Consider the following 26,920-nt stretch of genomic DNA (forward strand, 5'->3'; position numbering starts at 1 on the left):
GTTAACTGGAGCACACAAGATCACCAAGATGAAGAAGTGTACGAAGGAGAAAGTCTCACTTATGGTGACGTTTCTATGGCAGGTGGTGTTGAGGAGAATATTTATAATTTCAGGGAGAGTACTTTAAGGGGCAAGGAAAGAGGAGTTGGAGGTTCTACTTCGAGTCGAAATCTCATTGATGAGCCTTCTGATGATGACCAAGTAGAACCCTTGGTTATGGCACTTGAAGAGTTTGAGGATCTTGTTGAAGAATGGGACTTTGAGTCTTTGTGATCTAATTATGTTTTTGATTTTTTGTTTTATATGTTATGACTTAATGTCACTTTTTTAAAAAAAGTGAGCGCTTCACTTCACGCTTCTCTTCCGTGAAGCGAATCATCATCGCTTTTTTCTGCTTCTCGCTTCCCAAAACATTGTTTCTCGCTTCTAATAAGACTACTCTTAATAATTGGAGGTTTCAACAAATGATTCGACTTCATGAAAAGACTACTAAATTTGTATATGATTGGTACTTCATTATACTTTTTCATAACTTGTATGCTTCACTCGCAGCTATTCATTTCAAACACCATGGTTTACTTTATGATTTTAACATGAGGAGAGTAAGATAAGTATTCCACTTCTACCTTTCCATAGAGATTGAAATAGTCTTTTCGATGGAACAAGTCCATGTAGCAACTCAATGCAGAAGCCACATAATTGTGGTAGATTTTAGAACGTTCAGATAAATAATTTATGAACGTTCAGATAAATAATTTAGATTCATAGAAGATTGAGCCAAATATTCTGCTTCTACCTTTCCGTTGAGATTGTCTAATGATGAAAAAAGTCTATGTAGTAACTCAACTGAGAATCATATCATTGTTGTAGCGTCTAGTTTTTGCAAGGCCCTTCTAGAATTCCATCTAGAAACATCCGTAGAAGAATGAAGTTCTTTCCACCTTAGAGAAACTAAAAGTGGCATACTTCATTTTGAAAAAATTAAAGTTGGGTCTAAAATAAGCAAATCAAACCATAACCTGATCTAGCCCAAAACACCTACAGCCTGTCCAAATATGAAACATATTAAAGAAATGAACCAAAAGGAAAAAAAAAGAGTGAAATCGACTCATCAACAACTGCAACCAGCTGAGTTCGGTTGTTTCCACAGAAGGTACTCTAAATCTCATGAATGTCATGGAAACAAATTTCATGGAATACTTTTCAATACAGCTCGAACAACTCATATAAGAATCGATCTACTTCCTAACTTACTTTAATCTTGTAACGCCATCCTTGAGCTCTATTTTTAAGTTTTACCCTTTCCAGCAGATTCAGTTCAGAAACCCTAACTAAGAAACCCTAACTAATACCACTGGATAGGCCAGGGACCCATTCTTACCCATACATTATTCTAAAATAGCTTCACTGCTTTGAAGAAAGAGGTAATTCTTAAGAAGATGCAGGAAGATCGACACTCACGAAGGAGAGAAAGAGATAATAAACTTCCCATAGAATTTCCATTTACATATTTGACAAGAATAGAATTTTGGTTCATATCTCTCAGACACATCCAGTAAGTGACCTCACTGAGGTAGTTAATGTCTTGGACCCTTTTCAGATAAACGCAATTTTACTCTATTTGAAAAAGGAATCCAATCCAACTTGAAGACATCTCGACTTCAGGTAACTATACCCACCAAGGTTTCAGGTTTAGGCATATGGGAAGAGTACACTTGGTGTTTTCTGTCACTGGGATGATTGAACCCTAATCTTCATTGACAACTAAGCGACACCCTTAAATGTGTCTAACTTGAATCAAGTTACAAGTCATGGACAAGAAGGAAAAGGAAAAGGATGGAAAGGAATTGAAAGAGAGTAAGGTCAATCAACTCTTTAACCTCCATGCTTTTCACTTCAGTTTTAGAAAAAATATTCAATAAAGAGAATCCAACATGCTACAACAACATACCCTATGTCACTGGAAGATGTTTGGCTAAAGAAACACATAACAAAGTAATTTTAAAAAAAATAAAATACAGAAAGTAAAGCAGACAGAGAAAATAATAGCCTAAAAGAATAGGATAAAAAGCATAAGAGCTCTAATATAGGATTTCGCAATAAGCTCAAACAAGATCAAGAAAACAGATTTGACAAGGCTGCTATAGAGTCTAGATGCTTACGGAGCCATCCAACGGTAAGTTCCAGTTTCTGGTGTCATTCCTTCAATCAGCACCTCAATCCGAGCAATACCAAAGTCTGCAATCTTGATTGACTTGTCAACAGCAATTAATAGATTCTCGGATTTTAAATCACGATGAATAAGATTTAGACCATGCACATACTCCATCCCCTTTGCCACATCAAAGGCCTGCTTTACTGCTAACTTCAATGGCACAGCTCGGTTTTGTCGCTTCGCATGGAACTGACGCACTGATCCTCCACTTGCATATTCAGTCACAATGTATAATACCAAGGTTTTACGACATGCACCAACAAATCGTAAAACATTTGGATGCTTTAAATTTGCTAGCATCCTGACCTCATGTTGAAATTGCTGCTCTACGAAGTGAACCTTCTCAAGAGCATGCTCTGGCCTCTCTAGAAGCTTAATGGCAACATCTTCACCATTATAAGTTCTGTTATAGAGCTTCCCAAAAGAGCCTTGAGCAAATGCTTGTCCAATGGTAAGCCTACTCAAGTCAATTGTCCACTCATCACAAATCACAAGCCCAGTGGTGGGGAATTGAGGATCAACCAAGGCTTGAGTAAGAGCATCATCGCTCAACCTAGAAACTCTCCCCCCCCCCCCGACTATGCTAGCAGCAACAGAATAGTTACAGTGGATGTGATTACCCTGCTGGTTTAGAATATCAGTGTGAGAACCATTTGAACCAACACTGCTGTTATCCACTGCCATTGCACCAGAACCACTAGAATTGTTCATCCCATAACCTTGAATAGACATGTTTGCCCCTCGCCAAGCTTATGATAAAAAAAATTGCGACAGTTTTGATTGAAATATACAATTCCAACAAATGTCGGAGCCCCGATAGTTCTTCGGATGAAGCAGGTACAGCAGAAGAGCTTCCATCCGGCTTATTTGTTTTGCATGAAGATTTCTAAAATCAAGTCGTACCTCAACAACCCTGAAAAACATAAAAATTGAAACGAATAGGTTCATCAAAATCAATTCTTCTATGTAGACTTAGAAGATCAAACGATTGTGAAACTGATTAATCATATTTCCTCTTTGATGAATAACCTAATGATCAACATCTCCGACTTCAACTTTCACCACTACAAGTTCCTTCCGATTATTGGGGGTTTTGCAAGAGGAAAAAAATGTCGGCAATTTTATCTCCATATCAAACTTCTGAAGGCAAAAAAAAAATCCAAAATTCAAACATAGTACAACTTTCAGCAGAACTCCACATTATAGAAATTAAAAAAGGCTAAACTTGTCCCAAAATAATAGATCTAAAAGGACGAACGAGAAAACATTACTCCAATTTCAAATCTTTTTTTAGTAAGAGTGGTGTTCAGGCTTAGTTGCGTGCATTTCGACTAATTCAAGGGGATACCTATCACTTCCCACCCGCAACAAGTACCAAGCAACTCTATTTACCAGTGCTAGGACGGATGGAAAGGAAGCACCCAATGTTAAACTTTAATCAAACCATAGAATATTCATAAAAATGAACGATCAAGGGCAAAATCAAAGAGAAAAAAGTAAATTTACCTCGATTTGAATTGAGATAGAAAGAAAATGAACCACTTCTATTCTTGGAAATGAGGTATATGAAGAATGTGATGACTCTACTTGTTTTCGAATGCCGATCAATTATCAGACCACTGGATCTTTGAAGAAAAACCGAAGAGAAGTGAACACGATAAAAAAGAAGAACACAAAGAGAGACTGATGTATGAAAATAATTTTCTTTATCTAAAATAAAAGAAAATCTCTATAATGTTTTTTTTTGCATATGGTGTATTCAATCGCAAGTTACATGTGTGAGTAAGACTTTATGTGGGACCTACTTGTATTAGAATTATTTCAGTGTTCCAAGTAATGGGCTGGATTTTTCCTGGCCTAAAAATAATTATGGCAACTTCTACGTCACACAAAATAGATAGCTCTTCTGCTTTCTTGAAAAAACTTGTTACTCTTTTATCTAGGATGGAATTTCTCACATTTTCAGTGTAGTTCGGAGTATCTCTCAACCTTTTTGTAGCCATATTTGATGCTCAAACAAAAAAACACTTTCTTTTGGAGTAGAATATATAAAACTTGAAGAGATGTGTGACTTTTATAGTTGACAAACATGAATTGTCAATAAAGTCAAATCAAGAACTTTCAAAATTTAGGTTCCAAAATTTAAATAATTTGATTACTGTAATCTGATTTTAAGGAAATTGTTATTTTTTTTCCTTAAAAGGATGAAAATTTGTTAATTTTCAAATTGAAATTGACAGGTCATATTCCATGATTTTTTGGGAGGTAGAAAACACAATAATTAACATTTTACATGGGCATATTTGGTAGAAAATGTTTGTAGAATATAAGCTTTATTACAAATGACGTAGCATATCCTTTGAAAAAAATTGCCTCATATTTCAAAATTTCGATAGATAAAAAAAAGTTTATGTCAAGAATGGCATAGGAAAATATATGAGTACTTTTAATTAATTATAATATTTTTTTTTCTTTAAAGATTGACAATAATATACCAATTGAAAAAAGTTTTATATATGGGATAAGAATTACTAAAGAAGAATGATTTCTTTTTCACAATTAAGAATTCTGATGACTCAAAATCTAAGGCATGATGTCACCTGCACTATCCCATTGGAAGGTAATCCAATCCTCAACCGAAATTAATATCAAACAATTATACAGAAATAATAACATTAGCAAAATTAAGTCTATAAACTCAAAGCTTTCATAGATATAATAGAAGTGTGAAGGTAAAAAAAAGACCCAATGTTACTAGTAGTTTAAGAGCATCAAATTAAGTACACATACTTAAAAAAATAGGACTATCTAAAGTTGTAAAAAGTAGGTAACGAAGATAGGAGAATATATATTTTCTCCAAATGCTCCGTAAATTTTTATATACATAACCTCAGATAAATGAAATTCATGGGGTTCGTAGGCCTAGGCAACACATAATAAATAAAACAAGAGTAGTATAACTAATGAATATGTGTACTTAGTCGGTTGGTGTAATGATTTGTTTTATTTTCTTCATATTTAGTAATTTTTGGTGTAATGAGTTGTTTTATTTTCTTCATATGTAGCAATTTTTATTCATTATGATTTTCTATGGTTGCATGTGTAATAGGTGTAGGGACAAAGAAAAAGGAGGAGGAGGAGGAGAAAAAGGAGTAGCAGAAAAAGGAGGAGAAGTAACAAAAGTAGAAGGACAAAGACAAGCAAAAGTATAGGGAGAAGAAGATGATGAATTAGAAGAATTTGGAAGAGAAAGAGAAGGGAAAGGGGAAGGAGAAGGAGAAAGAGAGGAAGTAGAAGTAGTAGTGTAATGGTGATGTTGGAATAAGTGAGATATTGCAAAGTTTATGCATAAGTTCTTCAATTTTCAAAAGGTAAAGTGTGATCACTGGAGGTTAAGTCATTTTACTTAAAAGCTACCCATTCTCGAGTAAAGGTCGGAATGGATAGATATGGATTTCATGGTAGGATTGCCATAAAATTTCCGTACATTTGATGTTATTTGGGTCATCATTGATAGGTTTACCAAGTCTTCTCACTTTTTACCACTTTAGACTTTATACTTTTCTGATAGGTTTAGAGGTTGCATAAATGAGATTGTATAAATTTGCAAGGGGTGCCAATGTCTATCAATTCAGATCATGACACTTAATTTACATCATATGTTTGAAATTTATCTCAGAAAGAATTGGTACTTAGGTTGATCTTAGCATAACATTTCATTCATAGAAAGGCAGATAGTCCAAAAAGGACTATTTAGGATGTGGAAGATAAGGTTTGGGCTTGTGTAATTTATTTTCAAGGTATGTGAGACTAGTTTTTGCTTTGGTAGATTTAGCATATAATAATAGATAATGTTTTGGTATTCCAATGTCTCTATTTGAGAGATTATATAATTGGAGGTTAGTCTATCATGTGATAGCTTAATGCTTTTGAAATTACGCCTTTAGGTCACTGACTTATGGATAAAATTTGGGAGATTCAGGAGAAGCTCGTACTGCTTAGAGTAGGAATAAGAGTTATGTTGGTTAGAGAGTGAGGGCCTTAGAATTTAGTTAAAATATCGAGTGTTAATGTTGGTGTAAACCATGAAAGGCATGATGAGGTTTGATCGAAAGGGCGAGCTCAACCTTAGTTTCATCAAACTTTGAGAGTTTTGTAGTTTGTTATGAAGGTGGCTTATTAAGAGTTAGATTTACCTTCAACCCTTTGGTTTATTGACCTTATCTTTAAGTATCTATGTTGGGACAGTATGTTTAAATATGCCTTTCATGGTTGACACCAACATAAACACTCGATATCTTAACTAAACTCTAAGGAGCTCATTCTCTAATTAACATAACCCTTATGCCTACTCTAAGCAGTACGAGCCTATCCTGAATCGTCCAAACTTTATCCATAAGTCAGTGATTTAATGGCCTAATTTCAAAAGCATTAAACTATCGCATGATAGACTAACCTCCAATTATATAATCTCTCAAATAGAGCCATTTGAATGCCCAAACATTAGCTATTATTATATGCTAACTTAACCAAAGCAAAAACTAGTCCCACATACCTCGAAAATACATTACACAAGCCCAAATCTTATCTTCCACATCCTAAATAGTCCTTTTTGGACTGTCTGCCCATCTACGAATGAAATGTTGTTCTAAGATCAAATCAGGAACCAATTCTTTCTAAGATAACTTCCAAATCTATTATGTAAATTAAGTTACATCATCTGAAATGGTAGACACTGGCACCCCTTGCAAATTTATACAATCTCATTTATGCAACCTCTAAACCTATCAAAAAAAGTATAAAGTATAAACTGGTGGAAAGTGAGAAGACTTGGTAAACCTATCAATGATGACCCAAATAACAACAAATGTACGGAAAGTTTATGGCAATCCTATAATGAAATCCATATCTATCCACTCCGACCTTTACTAGAGAATGGGTACCCTTTGAGTCAAATAACTTAACCTCAAGTGATCATACTTCACCTATTGAAAATTGAAGAACTTATGCATAAACTTTGCAATATCTCACTTATTCCAACATCACCATTAGAGTACTAGTTCCACTTCTTCTCTTTCTCTTTCTCCTTCTCCTTTCCCTTTCCCTTCTCTTGCTCCTCCAAATTCTTCCAATTTATCTTCTCCTTCTCCTTTTGCACCTTCTGCTTCTTCTCCTTATACTTTTCCTTTGCTTTCTCCATCTACTTTTGCTACTCCTCCTCCTCATGCTTTTTCTGCTACTCCTTTTCCTCCTTTTTCTCCCCCTCCTCCTCCTTCTTTTTAGTCCCTACACCGACTACACATGCAACCATAGAAAATCATAATGAATAAAAATTACTAAATATGAAGAAAATAAAACAACTCATTACACCAACCAACTACTCATTACACCAACCAACTAAGAACACATGTTCTTTACTTATACTACTCTTGTTTTATTTTATGATGCATTGCCTAGGCCTATCAAGCCCCATGAATTCCATTTATTTGAGATTATGTATATAAAAAGTTATCTTGCATTTGGAGAAAATCTATCTTCTTCTATCTTCCTTATCTATTTTTTACAACTTTAGATAGTCTTATATTTTGAAGTATATGAATTCAGTTTATTTTCCTTGAACTACTAGTAACACTAAATTTTGGATCTTCTTTTTTTTACCTTCGCACTTTGATTATATCTATGAAAGATTTGAGTTTATAGACATGATTTTGCTAATGTTATTATTTCTGTATAATTGATTGATATTATTTCGGTTGAGGATTGGATTACCTTCCAATGGGATAGTGCAAGTGCCATCGTGCCTTAGATTTTGAGTCATCACAGTTCTTAATTGTGAAAAAAAAATCATTCTTCTTTAGTAATTCTCATCCCATATATTAAAACTTACTTCAATCAGTATATTATTGTCAATCTTTAAAGAAAAAAATATTATAATTAATTAGAAGTACTCATGTATTTTCCTATGCCATTCTTGACATAAACTTCTCATAAACTTTTTTTATCTATCGAAATTTTGAAATATGAGGCAATTTTTTTAATGATATGCTACGTCTTTTGGAATAAAGCATATTTTCTACAAACATTTTCTACCAAATATGCCCATGTAAAATGTTAATTATTGTGTTTTCTACCTCCCAAATAAATCATGGAATATGACCTGTCAATTTCAATTTGAAAATTAACAATTTTTCATCCTCTTAAGGAAAAAAATTAATAATTCCTTAAAATCATATTACAGTAATCAAATTATTTAAATTTTGGAACCTAAACTATGAAAGTTCTTGATTTGAATATATTGACAATTCATGTTTGTCAACTATAAAAGTCAAACATCTCTTCAAGTTTTATATATTCTACTCCAAAAGAAACTACATTTTTTTTGTTTGAGCATCAAATATGGCTACAAAAAGGTTGAGAGATAGTGCAAACTACAATGAAAATGTGAGAAATTCCATCTTAGATAAAAGAGTAACAAGTTTGTTCAAGAAAGCAGAAGAGCTATCTATTGTGTGTGACGTAGAAGTTGCCATCATTATTTTTAGGCCAGGAAAAATCTAACCCATTACTTGGAAATCCCCAAGTCTGGCTCAGGATGTCTTGACGAGGTATTTAAGTTTTCTTGAATTCAAAAGGCTGTCAAAGTTGGTCACACATGAAGACTATCTTCAAAAGAAAGTTGATAAGAAAGAAGAACAAATTAGCAAATTAGAGAAACTGAATGAGGCAAAGGAAATGGAAATTCTCTTCAACCAACTAGTGGAGGGAAAAAGTATTGATGAACTTGATGCTAGAGAAATGAAAGGTTTGTTAAAGTTGTTTGCTCAAAAAGGGGTAAACTTGATGAAAGAAAGAAAGAACTTAACCAGGCTCCAAATCGTCAGTCCAACAAAGAAAACATTACCTTATCAGCAAGTATAATGGAAGAACCATTCAATGATCCGTGGTTTATTCAGACTATAGCTACATTAGGGGATGGGAGCAGTGTAGAGTCTGCACAAAAAGAAGGCAATGGCGTCAATGTTGAAGATGATGGACATTTCAAGGACCTCGATTGAGAATGTAATAATTATAATGTTCTATCATTGTCTCTTCGTGTTCTTTTTTCATAGTGTGTGTCTTAATTTTTTACATTTTTCTTTCCATTTCATGTTATTGTACTTTTTATTTCAATCATTTATGACTGTTATACTATTTTGTATGAAAGATGAACAAACATTGTTCGGTTAAGAAGTTATTTTTATCAAAGTTTTGGTCCAAGTTGAATCTTTATTTTTAGTTGTACATATTTTTTTCTCTTACTTTTAGAAACCTATGTTATTTGATACAAAAGATACTGCATGTATATAGAATATAATAATTGCATACCTGATGAATAATCGAGATATGTAGTATATCTTAACTTACGATTTATAAGTATTTGTCATCCCATTATTATTTTAGATTTTTCCTATTTTTCTTAGCTTTTGGGATAAATGAACAAATTGGATTTCAGATTTTTTTGTGGGAAAGGAATGGTGATTGAAAAAACATAAGGATTGACAGTGACGCGATATAAAAAGGCAAGGATTCCCATGGAGGATTTCTTCAATTTTGAGTGATATTTTATATTTAAAGTCAATTGGTATAGTGATATTTTATGGTTATACCAAGTAATCTTGTTGTGCCAACCAACCATTTGTGATACGACTAGTAACAGACAGCCACTACAAAAAATAATTGATTCATGGGGGTTATTTTTTCAATTTATGGTGATTTAGGGATTTCACTAATTAAAACGCGGAGGTTTCTAAACCTGTTACAATTACCATTGTCACGAGCATATTTGTAGCAGTTTAGTAAACGTTCACGACGCTCCCTGCAAAATGACTTTTAAATATTTGGAGGTTTAAGCCTTCAAAATATGATTTCAATATTAAAAAAATTAAATTTGTGTGGATTTGAATTGTGATGATATGTGATTAATATTTAATATATAATTTGATTTGTGGAGTGTTGCCAAATAATAATAAGGGATAATGCACAAGTACCTCCTCAACCTATGCCTGAAATCTCAGAGACACACTTTTACTATACTAAGGTCATATTACCCCATTAACTTATTTTATTAATAATTTTCTACCCCTTTTCGGTCTACGTGACACTATCTTGTGTGTCCAAAGCTGGTTGACTTTCTTTTCAAACTAGTCTCATGTAGGCCGAAAAGGGTAGAAAATTACATATAAAATAAGTTCAGGGGGGTAATAGGATCTTAGTATAGTATAAGTGTGTCTCTGAAATTTCGGGCATAGGTTAAGGGGGTACTTATACATTTTCCCTAATAATAATAATAATAATAATAATAATAATAATAATATTATTATTATTATTATTATTATTATTATTAATATTTTAATAATAACCGTGGAATTTGATTTTCTTCAAGCTTTCAAAATAATGAATAATTTAACTAAAAAACACATTCAAAGCAAATCAAATTACATTAAACAAATTTGTAATAATAAGTTTCACAAATTTTCAAGTTAGAATTTCTTCCTTAATCTTATTTTTTTCTTTTATTTTCCAAAAAAGTAATGATGACCTCAACAATTTGCTGTATAGAATAATTAAGTTGTATTGATATAGATCACAATCTAATATGTAAAATTATCCTTTAATTTGTTATATTCAATTCCAATCCAGACTACATGAATACATGATCCTTAACCAAACAAAAGAATTGATGCTTACCATGACTCAATCAAAGATTAGGTACAGATTATTTTACGACTAGGTGAGAATTTGAAAAAGTCCTTCAATATATAAAAATATTGATACATTAAATTTTACAACTCGCACAATACCAAATACCTCTAAATTAAATAATAATATAAATTTTAAGTTCTAATATGAATCATCAAACTCACCTAGTAGAGAATTACCTTTATATTTTCTTTAAAAATAGCATTTTCACATGCAAAAAAATATGAATGAAAAAAAAAAGTAGAGTGAGAGGCAAAGGGCTAAAGGAGAGAGGACAAAGAAATGGGTTTACGGGAGAAAGAATTAATGGAATGGGTGGGATTTGGGAAGGAGGGGTGGTTATTTTATATTTGATTGGATTTGAAAGGTTTTAACGTGGAATTTATTATAGTTTTTACTTTTTAGGCTTTTAAAATATTTTGGAAGGAGAGGTATTAAAATTTTGTTGAGTCTGGTTCAAATAAAAGGTAAAAGAATTTTTAGTACATAGAACAAGCTCTTATTTTTAATTTTTAATGATTTGCAATAACTAAAAGTGAAAATGTTTCATCTTAAAAAATCAAGTAGTACTATAAAAGCTTAAATAAAGTTAAAATACAAACAAAACAAATATAAATGCAAATGCAGAGTCTTTCTCTACCGTCAACTCGAAGAATCATATTGAGCACGATCAGTGGCAGTTTTGTAATTCTAAACATTATAATGGACAAAGTTTTAAATTTATAATTGTATAATTAATGATCAAAATAGTTTTCTAGAAGAATTCAATTTTGCTTTTCAAAAGACACAAAAAATTTTGTTTCATGTGTGGCCCACAAAAAAGTTCAATAGTTCAAAAAAAAACATTCTAAGTTATTGTTATTACAATTAACTTATTTTGTTATTACTTCACTTTAATTTAATTCTTAATATTTTTTCTATTCATTATGCTTATAAAAAAAATACCTACTTTTCATTTAAAAAGTTATCATGAATTAATTATTTTCATTTTTATTTTGGCTCTAATTAATATAATTGAAAATAAATAAGTGTGACAAAATTAATAATATATATTAGATTGAATTAAAGAAAAAGATGTTAAAAAGTAACTTAACAAATAAAAATGATTAGGATGATATATTTGTATAAAAGACAACTAAGAATAAAATGTAATTTCGTTCAAATAAAAATTTATCAAGAATTTAAAAATTCTAGAAACATCTTCTACATATGAAGTGAATGATGACCAAAGGTAAAGATGTAACTCATGCAAGGATAAATCTACCAAGAATGACAACAAGAAAATTAAATAGTTCTAGAAACATCTTTAAGTATTATTATTAATGTAACCTCATTTTTGTTATTTCTTCATTTTTTATGAGTTATTGTGATATCTATTTATTATATGAAAGTTAATAAATAATGATTATGCTTATATCTTAATAATTTGTCACGACCCAAAAATGGACATGATGGCACTCGTCTTATCCCACCAAGACAAGTCAGTCTAAAACTCAACTATTACAATAAAATGCGAAAAATTTACTATCAACTTACATTATACCCCAAAACTTGGTGGTCACGTGTACAAGCCTCTAAAGTATTACAATTGAATCAAACGAAAATATAAGTCTCAAATGAACTTGTTTCTAGAATAGAACAAGATCAAAACTATGAATAAAGAGTGTCCGCTGAAACGACAAACAACTACCTCACAAATCTCCAAGAAGCCTCGGAAAAGAAGAGAATGACAAGTACAACAAAAATCTAGGCTTAATAACCTACAAAAAAAATTGTAGAAGCAAGGGGTGAGTACCAAACCACACGGTACTCAACAAGTAAACCTCTAAACACAAGCTAAGGGGATGAAATACAAGTACTCCTACCACCCCAACCGAACCTTCAAAACTACAACCTGCATAAAATTCAGTTCACCGAACAACTCACAATTTACATAGCACATAACTCAACAACAACACCTAGACAAGTTACATATTCTCAACAACGATACTTGGACAAATTACATATCCTCAACAACAACACTTTGGTAAAATACATATCCTCAAAAACAATTCTATAACAAATTTTATATCCTCAAGAACAAACTCAGTATTCATCAATCACAAGTTCCACAGAAAAGCATTCACAAGATCAGCAAAACACAATATCAAGTTCACCAATGATAAGCATGTGCATTGCAATGGAATGCAATGTCAAGTATAATGATGCATGTCTGACCTAGTGATACACACCCGCTGTCTCTCAGTCCGAGACCCATTGGGGACATATCTGTCCATGCATATGTCGCGGCGCATGACACGACCCTCGACAATAGTAACCATCGCAACACGCGATACGTCCCTCGAAATATAGTATCCATCGCGGCGCGCGATACGTCTCTCGAAATGGTACATCCTCTTAAGTACTCATTCTTTCTCAATGCATATAACACTTGTCACAACCAATGCCTTAGAATAATGCAAATGACATGTTCACACAAATAATGAGGAGATGGACCATTTTCATAACATTGCACAGTTCACAGCCACACAAACATGAAATCACATCAACAATGATTCAACAAGCCTTCAAACCTTTCTCAACACATCACACATAAACAATTAATCACATTGCCTTTTGTTATACCTTTTTTTTCATCATTAGAATTAATCAATGTGGACAAGTCAACCCATCACCAATCCCGTTACTCTCAAACATATACCACAAGGAAATACACGCATTCCATACACTTAACAAGAGTTTAGAAATTCACTTGCCTCAAAAAATCGAATGATTACTCCAGGACTTGAGTCTTCCCATTATGTTGATCTTCCAAAACAATGCAATCTATTCAAGTACATAGTCACAATAAGATTTCGAAAATAACCACACCCATATTATTATAGATATGACCTAGACCGAAAAGCTTACACCAATCTGAAATCAAGTTCCTAAATTTTGATGTCAATTATTATGTCAACCCTCATATTTCCAAATTTCAAGTCTAGAGTTGAGTTTTCATTCTCCAATACCATAAATCTAATGATATTACCTAATATTTAATTACCTATCTCAATATATCAAACCTTATTTTATAACATGATAATGAAATAAAATTCATTTATGTAAGTCAGCCGATTATGAACAGTGGCGGCAACCATTAATTAACCCTTTATACCCACACATTAACTAACACCCTATCCAATCTAATTGTATAACCCACCTAGACAGTAGAATTTTCCAATTTCAATTTAATTTTCACCATTGAAAGAACATATCATTAATTAATGCCCCTAAAGCATTCGAGCAAGACCGATATAATCCTTCAAATTTGTAATTTTACATATTAATATAATAATACAACTCATCCCCAACCATTAATATGATGTTATTTTCCTAAAAAAAAATAATAATACATAAACAAAATAAACTTTTGAGATTTACCTGCAGCATGGGTCGCTTATATCATTCGCCTCTCTCGTATGATCTTTTTTTTTCTTTTCTAAAATTAATAATATGTTAAAAGTGAGAAGACCTACTACTTATTTTAATATAAATGGGTTAAGTAATATAGGGTTTTAAATAAATTATCACTTTAACCCATTAACAATCGATTAATTAATTCAGTTACACTAATATTCAAATTTTCAAAAATGACCTTACGGGTCATTACATTAGCCATCACTAAATACTATGTTCGTCCTCGAACATAAGAAAGGAGAAGGAAGAATAACCAACACAATCAAAAGCCTGAGGTATGATTTTTCAAAGTCGTGTTCATTCATTCGAGTGATAACCTCTTTTTTAGGACCATTCCGTTAAGATCAACTACCAAGAATTGAACTTTAGAATCAAAATTTTTGACAAATTTAATCAGAAGTGATTTGAATCAAGCCACATACTAACTCATGAGACTCTACTTAAAGTGAAACTCGTTAGACCATAGCACAATCATCATGATGAATATTTTCTCACATAACCAAGGTAACCTTCTAAATCGACATTGACTACAACCAGTAGTGAACTTAAATCAATCACCACACACTCATGATGCATAAATCATCACCAATCTTATCAAGATTCCCTTTTCACAACATAATATATTCACGAGCTTAAGCTATAAAAATCTGATATTTAGAAATCGCATACTCATCAAGAGAGAATCAAACTAATCAAACCCAAAGAAGAACAAGATCAAGTAAACACTCAATAAGCGGTACACTCTAGTATGCAAAACCTTTAACAACACTCTAATATAATTGTAACTCTTTATAGCTCTTATATAAGTTCTCATAAGTAAGGTTGTGCGTCTAGAATTATTGGTCTACTTCAAATCTCAACAACGTCAAATCTATCATAACTGAAATGACTAAGTATGTTCAAGGATACCACCCTAGCAAGAGGACAACCACGGGATCGGTACACCCGATCCACCACTAGGAAATCACCCGTAGAAGTGAAATCATACATGAACATAGAAAGTGAATCATACTCTAAAACATGTCCAGACTGAAGTATTTGGTCACATAAGGATATACAAAACCAAAATCGATATAACACTTGATACTTCTTTCATAGTCACCATATTAAACATTCTTATCCATCTTACTCTATTTATATAATTTTTATCCACCTACAATCAACTAGTTTGATCTCCACTACAATCTCACAAAACCTCAATTTATCAAACCCCTCATACTTCTCGTAGTACACCACTAAAGTCAAAACTCCTAACACTAATAAACATCATAATTACATCAACCATTTACCTTACTCTCAAATAGTCTCTAGTTACAAAGTCTTCTTAGCAAGCACATTATCGCCTCGAAAAAAATTTTGAACTATGACTCCTTTTCTTTTCATTTAAGCATTTCATGACAAGTACAAGTCACCCCCAAGATTGATAATACTAATTTTAAATCAAAAAGTACATTACCATCAAAACACAACAATTGAATAACACTCAATTCAACTCCACATAATTCTTCAGATACCAATTTTATCAGTCACACCACCATATGCCTCATATCAACACAAAAAAAAAAAATTTGGTCACTCCAATAATTCTATATACTATAAGTGCATAATCTCTACTCACCATATCAAATGTCTATGTAACACATCATAACAACCTATATTGTATCATGAAAATAGTAGCTTCAATCCCCCAAAAAAATGTCATTAACTATGTATAATTGTAGGTCCACATTGTTAAACATAAATAAATTATCTATCATAATGTGAACAATTTAGCTCCATATAAGAACTCATAATTGTACACACCTCCTTGTTTTTCACATAAATCAAAATTCAATCTTCATAAAAATTGTTGATAAATTCTTAATATGTCTATACCGAATAATTCACATCCTTAGTCATATTAGAACTTATAAATGAAAAATTAATACATCCTTCAACTTCTAACCAAGAATCTATATGAGAGATCTTATTCTTCACATTTCTTAAATTCCTGGCATGATGCTTTTAACTATATTGAAATCTTCAACATACCAAACTTCTTGTTCTTTTTTTTACTCGCTTACCAATCTTATTCTTTGACCAACAACTCATGATAGTTTTACCTCATCCTCTAAATCAAATCATTACGTGAAATCCCATTTAGGCATAACAATCAAAAGTAACAAAATTTACAACTCAAATTATTTGTAAGTCCTTCCAAATGCTTCATATTTAATGTGATCAATCATTTCTTACCCATTATCAATTCATACCTTGACGAAACACAGTACAACAAATCTAAACTCACAATGAAAAGCTTGAATTTTGAATCTAACTGTGTAACCTAATCCTTTTATCTATTGACATTAGCTCATAATTGAAAATATTTACAAATTCTCACATCTTAGCTTATTATCGATCGCCTCTCCATCTTGTCATATTTTTTTGCTAAAAATTCTACCATACTCATTATCAAACTCAAAACCACAAATGAACTAATCATCATACTCGAGCTTAACGTCCTTACACTTTTTCTTAAGTTTTATCCAATAATTTTTTTCTAACCAATCTAATGATCTTGTGATACTATATATTATCATAACCTGAGCAAACCAGATGAAATCACGTATCTCTGAACGCAATTATCCATTCTTTCTGACATCTTTGACCCTTACAATCTGAGTAAACATCGTTGTTCTTGCCTCCTTCCGAAGGTTGAACTACATCCCACTAATTCATTCCATTATGACTTTAGCTCCTTTAAGTTCTATACGAGTGACATCCTAACTCCTCGTAAAAATTACCATACAACTGTGTTACTCGCAAAATAGTAGTAAATCATAACTCAGACATTCTAAAGTCACCATTATCATACCAAAGTCTTTTAACCAACAAACTTATCATATTGTTATATTCTAATCACAATCCATCACAAACTCTGATTATCACTATCCAGTCAACCCTTGTCATCACCACAAAGTCAACCTTGTCATCGACATGACATCTCAAATCAAACTATATCATCCAAATTCAACAGACTAACTTACATTTATACACATTTACTAAACTTTCAATTGCCTTCACCCAAGTATACTCGTTGGAATTTTCTTTACATATATGTTTGTCATTCCAATATTAATCCACTCAATTGGAGCTTATGATAAAATGCGTATTTAGAATCTTAAGGATACACTTTATAACCTATACACATTCATATCAATACCAAAGAACCACCACTAAAAGCTTCCTTATAAATACTGCTTAGCACATCCATACATACTAACAAGCTAGTTGGTTTAAAAAATATGAATTCAACACCAAATCTTATCATATGTATTCTTTTGTAGGAAATGTCGATAACAAAAGTAAGACACTTCATAATTCTAGCCAAGTACCTATCATTACCATTGTAATAGTCATATCATGGCCTTCTTTGGTATACACTCAATCTATGAAACCACAAAATAGATTTTGACCGGAACTGGTACAACATCATTCGCTAAGCAACCCATTAATGGTTTGACAACTATATCAACTGTATTTTTCAAGGTTACACTATTATTATCTAGCCAACTCTTAAAACATTTAACTTCTAATTGTCGAACCACTCAAGATATTGCTTATACCAGATATATACTATATTTGTTTTTACTATGATAACTAACTTTACTCAACCCCATCAAATATGATCACACTAACCTTACTCAACCACTTCAAATATGATCACACATTCATTTCATAATTATATCATTTCCACCTTAGTACTAGATGTAACATCAAACCAATACACGACACGCCAACTATTCACATAAGAAATTACGCACGAGTCATCACATAAATGAGAGTGAATGGTATGAAGTGATAACAATCAAAATAAGACCAAGTATGCACGATAGAGATCCAAGAAGTGAAGCTTTTTCGTAAAAGTCACTATAGCCTCTCGAAGATAAGTACAGACGCCTCCGTACCGATCCTCGAGACTCTACTTAGACTCGGCTTGTACACACGTAAGACCTATGAACCTGAGGAGTTGAGTTTTCTTTCTCCAATACCGTAAATCTAATGATATTACTAAATATTTAATTACCTATCTCAATATGTCAAACCTTACTTTATAACATGATAATGAAATAAAACTCATTTATGAAAGTCAACCGATTATGAACAGTGGCGGTAACCATTAATTAACCCTTAATACCCACACATTAACTAACAACCTATCCAATCTAATTGTATAACCCACCTAGACAGTAGAATTTTCCAATTTCAATTTAATTTTCACCATTGAAAGAAAATATCATTAATTAATGCCCCTAAAACATTCAAGCAAGACCGATATAATCCTTCAAATTTGTAATTTTACATATTAATATAATAATACAACTCATCACCAACCATTAATATGATGTTATTTTCCTAAAAAAAACTAATAATACATAAACAAAATAAACTTTTGAGATTTACCTGCAGCATGGGTCGGTTATATTGTGGCCTCCAACTATATCATTCGCCTCTCTCGTTTTTTCTTTTCTAAAATTAATGATATGTTAAAAGTGAGAAGACCTACTACTTATTTTAATATAAATGGGTTAAGTAATATAGGGTTTTAAATATATTATCACTTTAACCCATTAACTATAGATTAATTAATTCAAGTTACACGATTATTCAAATTTCCAAAAATGATCTTACGGGTCATTACATAATTATATAGGGAAAATTGTATATAATAGCAAACTAATAACCTAAAATAAATGGAATAGCTAGGATTTGATTTAATTGTGCTTCATAGTAAAGTTAGCTAAAATTTGCCAGTGTCTCTCTCCCAAAAATCTCGCTCGCCACTCTCCATTCTCGCTCGCCTCACTCGCTTTATACACAGAAGTGTATAATTCTGTTTCTGTTTTGTATAAAGCGAGAGAAAATTATATATACACATGCAAAAATATATATCTTCGTGTCATACACTTAATTATACAATTTACAAACATTTTACGTCAAATATTGCAGAGAAAAAGGCCAACGAATTATACAATTGCGAATTATACAATTGCAGTGAAATAAAATTTTGTCTAGCTTTATACAACAGAAGTGTATATATTGTATTTCTATTTTTTATAAAGCGAGAGAGAAAAACATATATCTTCTTGCTATACACTTATAATTATGCAATATATATACATTTTAATTCGATTCAACTGTATGCAAAGCAAATTATACAATTGCAGCGAAATAGGCCAGCGAATTATACAATTTAGGCCAGTGAATTATACAATTATATATGTATAACGAATTATACAGTTTTATGTTTGCTATGGAGCGCAATTATGCAAACTTTGTTATAGCATACAAATATGAATTTTTTGTTTGTTATATGTGAAAGTTGCCCAATTATATATCAAGTATAATTTTAGGTGGAACCAATCAAAATTAAAATTAAAATTTATATGTATATTAAATTTTGTGTATTGAAATATTTTTGAATTTTGTGATCTTTAATATGATATAGAACAAAATTAAAATTCAGAAGTTATTTTCTTTTGGGATGATGCTCAAGTACCCCCTCAACCTATGCCTCAAATCTCAGAGACACACTTATACTATACTAAGGTCCTATTACCCCCCTGAACTTATCTTATTAATAATTTTTTACCCCTTTTTAGCCTACATGGCACTATTTTGTGGGCCCGATGATGGTTGACTTTTTTTTCAAACTAGTGCCACGTAGGCTAAAAAGGGGTAGAAAATTACTTATAAAATAAGTTCAGGGGGGTAATAGGACCTTAGTATAGGATAAGTGTGTCTCTGGGATTTCGGGCATAGGTTGAGGGGGTACTTGTGCATTTTCCCTTTTCTTTTTGAAATGAAATAAAAAATAAGTTCAAATAAAATCAAAAAGGAGGGAGTCATATATTAAAAATGAAATAGTGTGGTAGTTTCATGTTGAGTGTCAATTAATAACGACACTACTATGAATTCATAGAGTGAGGATATATCAGAGAGAGTCATCGATACTTAATTGGTAAGAGTTAGGAAGTGTGTTATTTTTGTTATTGAATTGATCTAACAAGTAAAGCAAATGTTTGGCCTAGAGAGAGAACAAATTCGATAATGTTTTGCAATAATTCAATGGGTAGAAATATGTGGCTATTTGGGTACGATCTTCTCGAAAGTATGATGTGTTCTAGTGATGTTGTTAATTACCTTTCACGGTACGGTACTAGTGTTACGTAGAAACGAATGCATCGAATTTCAAGTGTGAATACTAAATACTTAAGAAGTAATTAGTTGTATGAGATGTTTAGATAATGAGATTCGGTGTTGCTTTCACATTTAAGAAACCAACTAGTTCTTAACTACGGGCGCTTGGATTGGACATTAATTTAAGAAAGTTCTTAATTGTGGATCTTTGGTACAGTAATAATGTATAAGGTAGTGAAGTCTATCTTGAGGGTTTTAGAACAAGTAGTTTTTATCTTAAGCTCCAAATGAGTAAATTGTTATCGAAATGACAAACTTGTCGATAAAGAAAGTCAGTAAATATATTTGGGTGAATGTAATTTAAGATTTTAGTTATAGGGTGTGTACAAAATTTTGGTTAGTCCCTTGGATCTGATCGTTATAACTTGATTGAGGTGTTATATTGATGAAAAGGTTGAGTTCTTAGTGATGAAAAGGTCCTACTGAGCATGATAATAATACAAGTTAGTGATGGATTCTAATTGAGATGCAACTATCGAATACAAATTGATGGTTAAATAAGTTTTGTATGGTCATAATGACTTGTGAATATCTAAGGTTGTGATTTTCTACAGTTCAGTGAGTAATGTGGTTGTATGACAAGTTTTTGAAGATGTTGGGCACCACTCAAATAGAATTTAAAGGAGCTAGAGTCGTTATTAAAATAAGATAGAATTTGTGGGATGTGTAGCTTTCAAAAATAGGTGAGAGCATGAAATTTTTTCCTCTTGTTGCAAAGGCTAAAGAGGTATCTTCATAAGAGTTGAGAATTGGATTCAAAGACGCATAATTGCATTGATTTTGCTTTGGTCATGATAATAGTGTCACGTGTCTATCATATTAATTAAAAACTATTGAAAAAGACTTTAGAAAAGTGTACTTACATTCAACTCGAGTGTGACAATGAGTTCTTTTGTGTTTTTTGAGTTCAATAATGAGTACTATTGAATTTTAGTGAAGGATATAGTAAGATTTCTGAAGTGGTGATTAATAATAACTTAATATAGATGTATTTTAAAAAATTATTAAGATATGAGTTCGTAAGGTAATGAATGATTGATCGCATTGTGTATTTGGGAAGGACTTGTGCATAATTTAAGTCAAAAATTTGGTTACTTTTGATTGTTAAAGAATCTAAGGAAGAGTTTCCCTCAAAGTTTTAATTTAGAGTGTGACGTAAAACCTCATGGGTTGTTGGTAAAAAGTTGAGATCAGTAAGCGATTTTGAGATATATAGAATTTTGCATCATGGTAAGTTTTTGAGAAAAGTGAAGGAATAAGACCTCTCGTATAAATCATTGGTTAATAGTTGAAGGTTGAAGTGATTTTTGCATAAGAGACTAAATATGATTGTAAGATGTGAACTAGTTTGGTACAAACTTATTGGTGGTTTATCATCGGCTTTATAGAGATTAAGTTTTGGTTTGGGTGACAATAATGAGGTATGAAAAATCAAAATTTTACGGGGGGTTAGATTGATCAAATTATGATAGATGACTTAAGAATGATGTACAAGGTGAGATATAATTCTACATGGTTATTAAAATTTAGTGTTGTATTAATACTACTCTATTGATGGGACTATATAAAATGTTATGATACCTTAATTAGATATTTTATGGTGAATAGAGGTTATGAATTTTAGTATACATAATAATATAAGTGACCAAGAATTTCTGTAAGTGTTGGCATGAGGTAAGTGATGGTTTATAATAGTAGCTAAAGCATGGTATGTAAAGTAGTGTGAAGTTGACTTTGAGTGTGACTTTATAGTCTTATCTCGATAAAAAAGTACTATAGTTTTTGGAAATATTAGCATGGTTTGATACTCGTATCTGTCATGAAATTCTTAAACCGAAAGAGAGATAGTCACAGTTTGAACATATATTTGATAAGAATACTTTTATACGAGTGACAGTTTGATAGTAAGGTAAATGAACATTGTAGTTGTGGTGTTTGTTAGTATTAATAGTGTCGACTTCAATTGAGTATTGTGATAATTATGTGGGGTTCTGATAAATCGAATGTATGTATGATGTAATAAAGACTAGGCTAGTTGATTGTTGGTGGGTAAAAATCAAGGAAATAACCTCAGATGAATGAACATATTTAATATAAGCACTATGGAAGGAGTATTTAGAGTTATTCTACGTTAATTATGTACATTCTTATGTGACTAACTATTTCATTCTAGACTTAAGAACTTAACCAGGCCTCAAATCCTCCATACAACAAAGAAAACATTACCTTATCAGCAAGTCCAATGGAAGATCCATTCAATGACCCGTGGTTTATTCAGACTATAGCTAAATTAGGGGATGGGAACAGTATAGAGTCTGTACTAAAAGAAGGCAATGGAGTCAATGTTGAAGATGATGGACATTCCAAAGACCTTGATTGAGAATGTAATAATTATAATGTTCCATCATTGTTTCTTTGTGTTCTTTTTCATAGTGCGTGTCTTAATTTGTTGCATTTTTCTTTCCATTTCATGTTACAATACTTTTTATTTCAATCATTTATGAATGTTATTCTATTTTGTTGGAAAAATAAACTAACACTGTTCGGTTAATAAGTTATTTTTATCAAAATTTTGGTCCAAGTTGAACCTATTTTTAGTCGTACATATTTTATTGCTCTTACATTTAGAAACCTATGTTTTATTTGATACAAAAGATATTTTATGTATACGGTACATAATCGTTGCATACCTGATGAATAATCGAGATATGATTAGTATATGTTATTTAACTATTTATAAGTATTTATCATCCCATAATTATTCTAGATTTTTCTTAATTTTCTTAGCTTTTGGGATAAATGAACAAATTTGGTTTCAAATTTTTTTGTGGGAAAGGAATGGTGATTGGAAAAAGGTTAACAGTGACGTGATATGAAGGCCCAGGGATTCCTACGGAGGATTTCTTCAATTTTGAGTGATATTTTATGTTTAAAGTCAAAGGTAAAGTGAAGAAAAGACTTAGTGCATTATTTGAGGATCAACTCAAAGGGTATTTTTAGGCTTATGATATTTTATGGTTATACCTAGTAATCTTGTTATGCCAACCAACCATTTGTGTTACTAATAGTAATAGACAACCGCTACAAAAAAAAATGTTCAATTCATGGGGGTTTATTTTGGCAATATAGGGATTTCACTAATTAAAACGTGGCAAATTTCTAAAACCGCTACAATTACCATTGTCACGATCATATTTGCAGCAGTTTTAGTAAACCTTCACGACGCTCCCCGCGAAATGACTTTTAAAATGTGAGGTTTTTAGTATAAGTTTGTGACCTCTTAAACTTTCACAATATGATTTCAATAATTTTATTTGTGGAGTGTTACCAAATAATAATAATAATAATAATAATAATAATAATAACAACAACAACAACAAAAACAACAACAACAACAATAACAATATTATTATTATTATTATTATTATTATTATTATTATTATTATTATTATTATTATTTTAATAATAAACGTGGAATTTGATTTTCATCAAGACTTCAAAATAGTGAATAATTTAACTAAAAAACACATTTAAATAAAATAAAATTACATTAAACAAATTTGTAATGATAAGCTTCTCAAATTTTTAAGTTAGACTTTCTTCCTTAGACCTTATTTTTTCTTTCATTTAGCAAAAAAGTAATGGTGACTTCTATAATTTACCGTATTGAATAATTAAGTTGTATTGATGTAGATCACAATCTAATATGTAAAATTGTCCTTTTTTTTAAATTCAAATCGAATCCAAAATAAATAAATACATGATCTTAGGTATAAATGATTTTATGACGTGGTGAGACTTTGAACAAATTCTGCAATATGTAAAAATATTGATACATTAAATTTTATTACTTGCAAAATACAAAAAACCTCTAAATTAAATAATAATATAAATTTTAAGTTCTTATATGAATCATCAAACTCACCTAGTAGAGAATTACCTTTATATAACCTTTATATATTTTTTAAAAATAATAGCATTTTCACACACACAAAATGAAATGAAAAAAAAAAGTAAAGAAGAGTGAGAGGCAAAGGGATAAAGCAGAGGGGGCAAAGAAATGGGTTTACGGGAAAAAGAATTAATGGAATGGGTGGTATATGGGAAGGAGGGGTGGTTATTTTATATTTGATTGGATTTGAAAGGTTTTATGGGGAAGTAGTTATAGTTTTTACTTTATAGGCTTTTTAAATATTTTGGAAGAAGAGGTATTAAAATTTTGTTGAGTCGTCCAAATAAAAGGTAAAAGAATTTTTCTAGTGCATAGAAAAAGCTCTTATTTTTAATTTTTATTGATTAACTAATAATTAAAATGTTTCATCTTAAAAAGTCAACTAGTATTATAAAAGCTTAAATAAAGTTAAAATACAAACAAAATAAATATAAATGCATACATACATATACATACATACATATATATATATATATACATATATATATATATATATATATATAGAGAGAGAGAGAGAGAGAGAGAGAGAGATAGATAGATAGATAGATAGATAGATAGATAGAGAGATATTTTTCTTAGATTTCATAGTTAAAAAATTTAAACTTTTGTTTTATGAAATAGCCAAACTCACTAAATAATACAAAATATAGTATTACTCCTATGTCTCAATTTACGTGACTTATTTTCTATTTTAGTGTGTTCTAAAATAAATGACACATTTCTATATTAAATAACAATTTAACTATGAAATGTCTATTTTACCATTAATGAAATGATTTAGAGCTACACAAATATTTATTATTCATTTTGGACCACAAATTTTAAAATTCTTCATTTTAATTTTTTTTTGTACAGAGTCAAATTAGCTTACATTAAATGGGACAGATGGTGCACTATATAAGATAAAGTGTAACAACCCTATTAGTCATTTTATAAAATTTACCCATTTTTCTAAGTTAACCTCTTTTTTAAATAGCTTTTATAAATAATTTATGAATTGTAACAATGAGTGATATAATTTATAAATTTAATAATGATTTATTTGTTGTTAATAATAAAGGAAAAGAAAATAAATGGGTCAAGCCCAAAATAATAATGATAATAATAATTAAAAAAATATATAGGTTAAAGGTTGTTCCCGCTGTTCGCAGCAGCAGCATTACACACGAACAAATCAATAATAAAAAAATATATAACAAGAAGAAGGAAAAGTTGACGAAAAATTTTAATGAGGCGCAAAAAGGTACGAATCATTTTTCTTATTATTAAATATAAGAAAGTATAGATATTGAAAGATTAGGGGAAATTGTTGATATCATTAATGCTGACAGAGCATAAGGGAATTGGGTTGAAGTTTAGAGATAATTTAACGTGATTTTTCTATAATTATTATAAGATTATTAATGGTCAACAATTAAATAATGATGGCAAAATTAAATTTGGGAATGAGAAGTCCTGATGATTGAATTATAGGAAAAATGTATGTTTTAAGGAGTTATTTTATATTCTGTATATTTCATGGTAGACGTGAATAGTACTGTTGTTCATCGTAAAAGGTTATTGGTTCTTTTATTAATTTATGGTTTAAGAATTATTTTTGAGGTTATCATATAGATTCAAATTTTGTATATTGATATAAGTAATTAAATATTGACTACATTATATTATATGAAAACTCTTAGGGTTGTAGTGTTTGGAGAAATTATGACTTAACTCTTGATTTGAAATTTAAGAAATATGAGATATTTGACTTATTGGTTAGAATCAAGATTGAGATACTTTATTATAAATTTGGATAAATTTTTGGGACAAAGTTAAACAGATAGTAATATGAGTGTCGTAAGTTTTGAAGTCTTATTGTGGTTATTGATTTGAATAGATTGTATTGATTTGAAAGTATAACGAAGGTGGAAGGCTAAAGTCCCGAAGTGATTTTTCGATAAATTGAGGCAAGTGGGTTTCTAAACCTTGCTAAGTGTATGAAATATGTGTATTTCCTTATGGTATATGTTTTGGAGTAATGAGATTTGGTGATGGGTTGACTTGTCCACATTGATTAATACTAACGATGAAACAAAGGGTAATAAAAGACAATGTGAATAATTGATTTTGTGTGATGTGTTCATAATGAAGAATGGTTTGAAAGACTTGTTGAGTCATTGTTGATGTTTTTGTGAATTGTGCAGTGTTATGAAAATGGTGATATCTTCTTTATTTGTATGAACATGTCATTTGCATTATTTTGAGACATGGTTGTAAAAAGTGTTATGTGCATTGTGAAAGAATGAGAATTTAAAGAGGATGAACCATTTCGA

At 30.9% G+C, this 26,920-nt stretch overlaps 1 protein-coding gene and 1 pseudogene across 1 annotated transcript; one reads left to right on the plus strand and one right to left on the minus strand.

Moving 5' to 3' along the window:
- Nucleotides 1-7,415, minus strand: part of LOC101246999 (serine/threonine-protein kinase STY13-like) — a 10,540-nt pseudogene extending 3,125 nt beyond the window's left edge.
- Nucleotides 7,416-8,611: 1,196 nt separating this feature from the next.
- Nucleotides 8,612-9,270, plus strand: LOC112940470 (uncharacterized). The gene is made up of 3 exons (XM_026028684.1): nucleotides 8,612-8,724; nucleotides 8,848-9,046; nucleotides 9,169-9,270. Exons 1-3 carry the CDS (start codon nucleotides 8,612-8,614, stop codon nucleotides 9,268-9,270), a joined length of 414 nt encoding a protein of 137 aa, XP_025884469.1.
- Nucleotides 9,271-26,920: the final 17,650 nt, after the last annotated feature.

This window comes from Solanum lycopersicum, chromosome 12 (assembly GCF_036512215.1).
Source record: "Solanum lycopersicum chromosome 12, SLM_r2.1".
Lineage (NCBI taxonomy): Eukaryota > Viridiplantae > Streptophyta > Magnoliopsida > Solanales > Solanaceae > Solanum > Solanum lycopersicum.

Excerpts from the sequence above, each read along its gene's own strand:
- LOC112940470 (XM_026028684.1), top strand. The coding sequence starts at position 8,612 with ATGGCTACAAAAAGGTTGAGAGATAGTGCAAACTACAATGAAAATGTG. Across the intron at positions 8,725-8,847 it reads GCAGAAGAGCTATCTATTGT|GCTGTCAAAGTTGGTCACAC; the intron begins GTGTGACGTAGA and ends TGAATTCAAAAG. Across the intron at positions 9,047-9,168 it reads AGTTGTTTGCTCAAAAAGGG|ACTATAGCTACATTAGGGGA; the intron begins GTAAACTTGATG and ends TGGTTTATTCAG.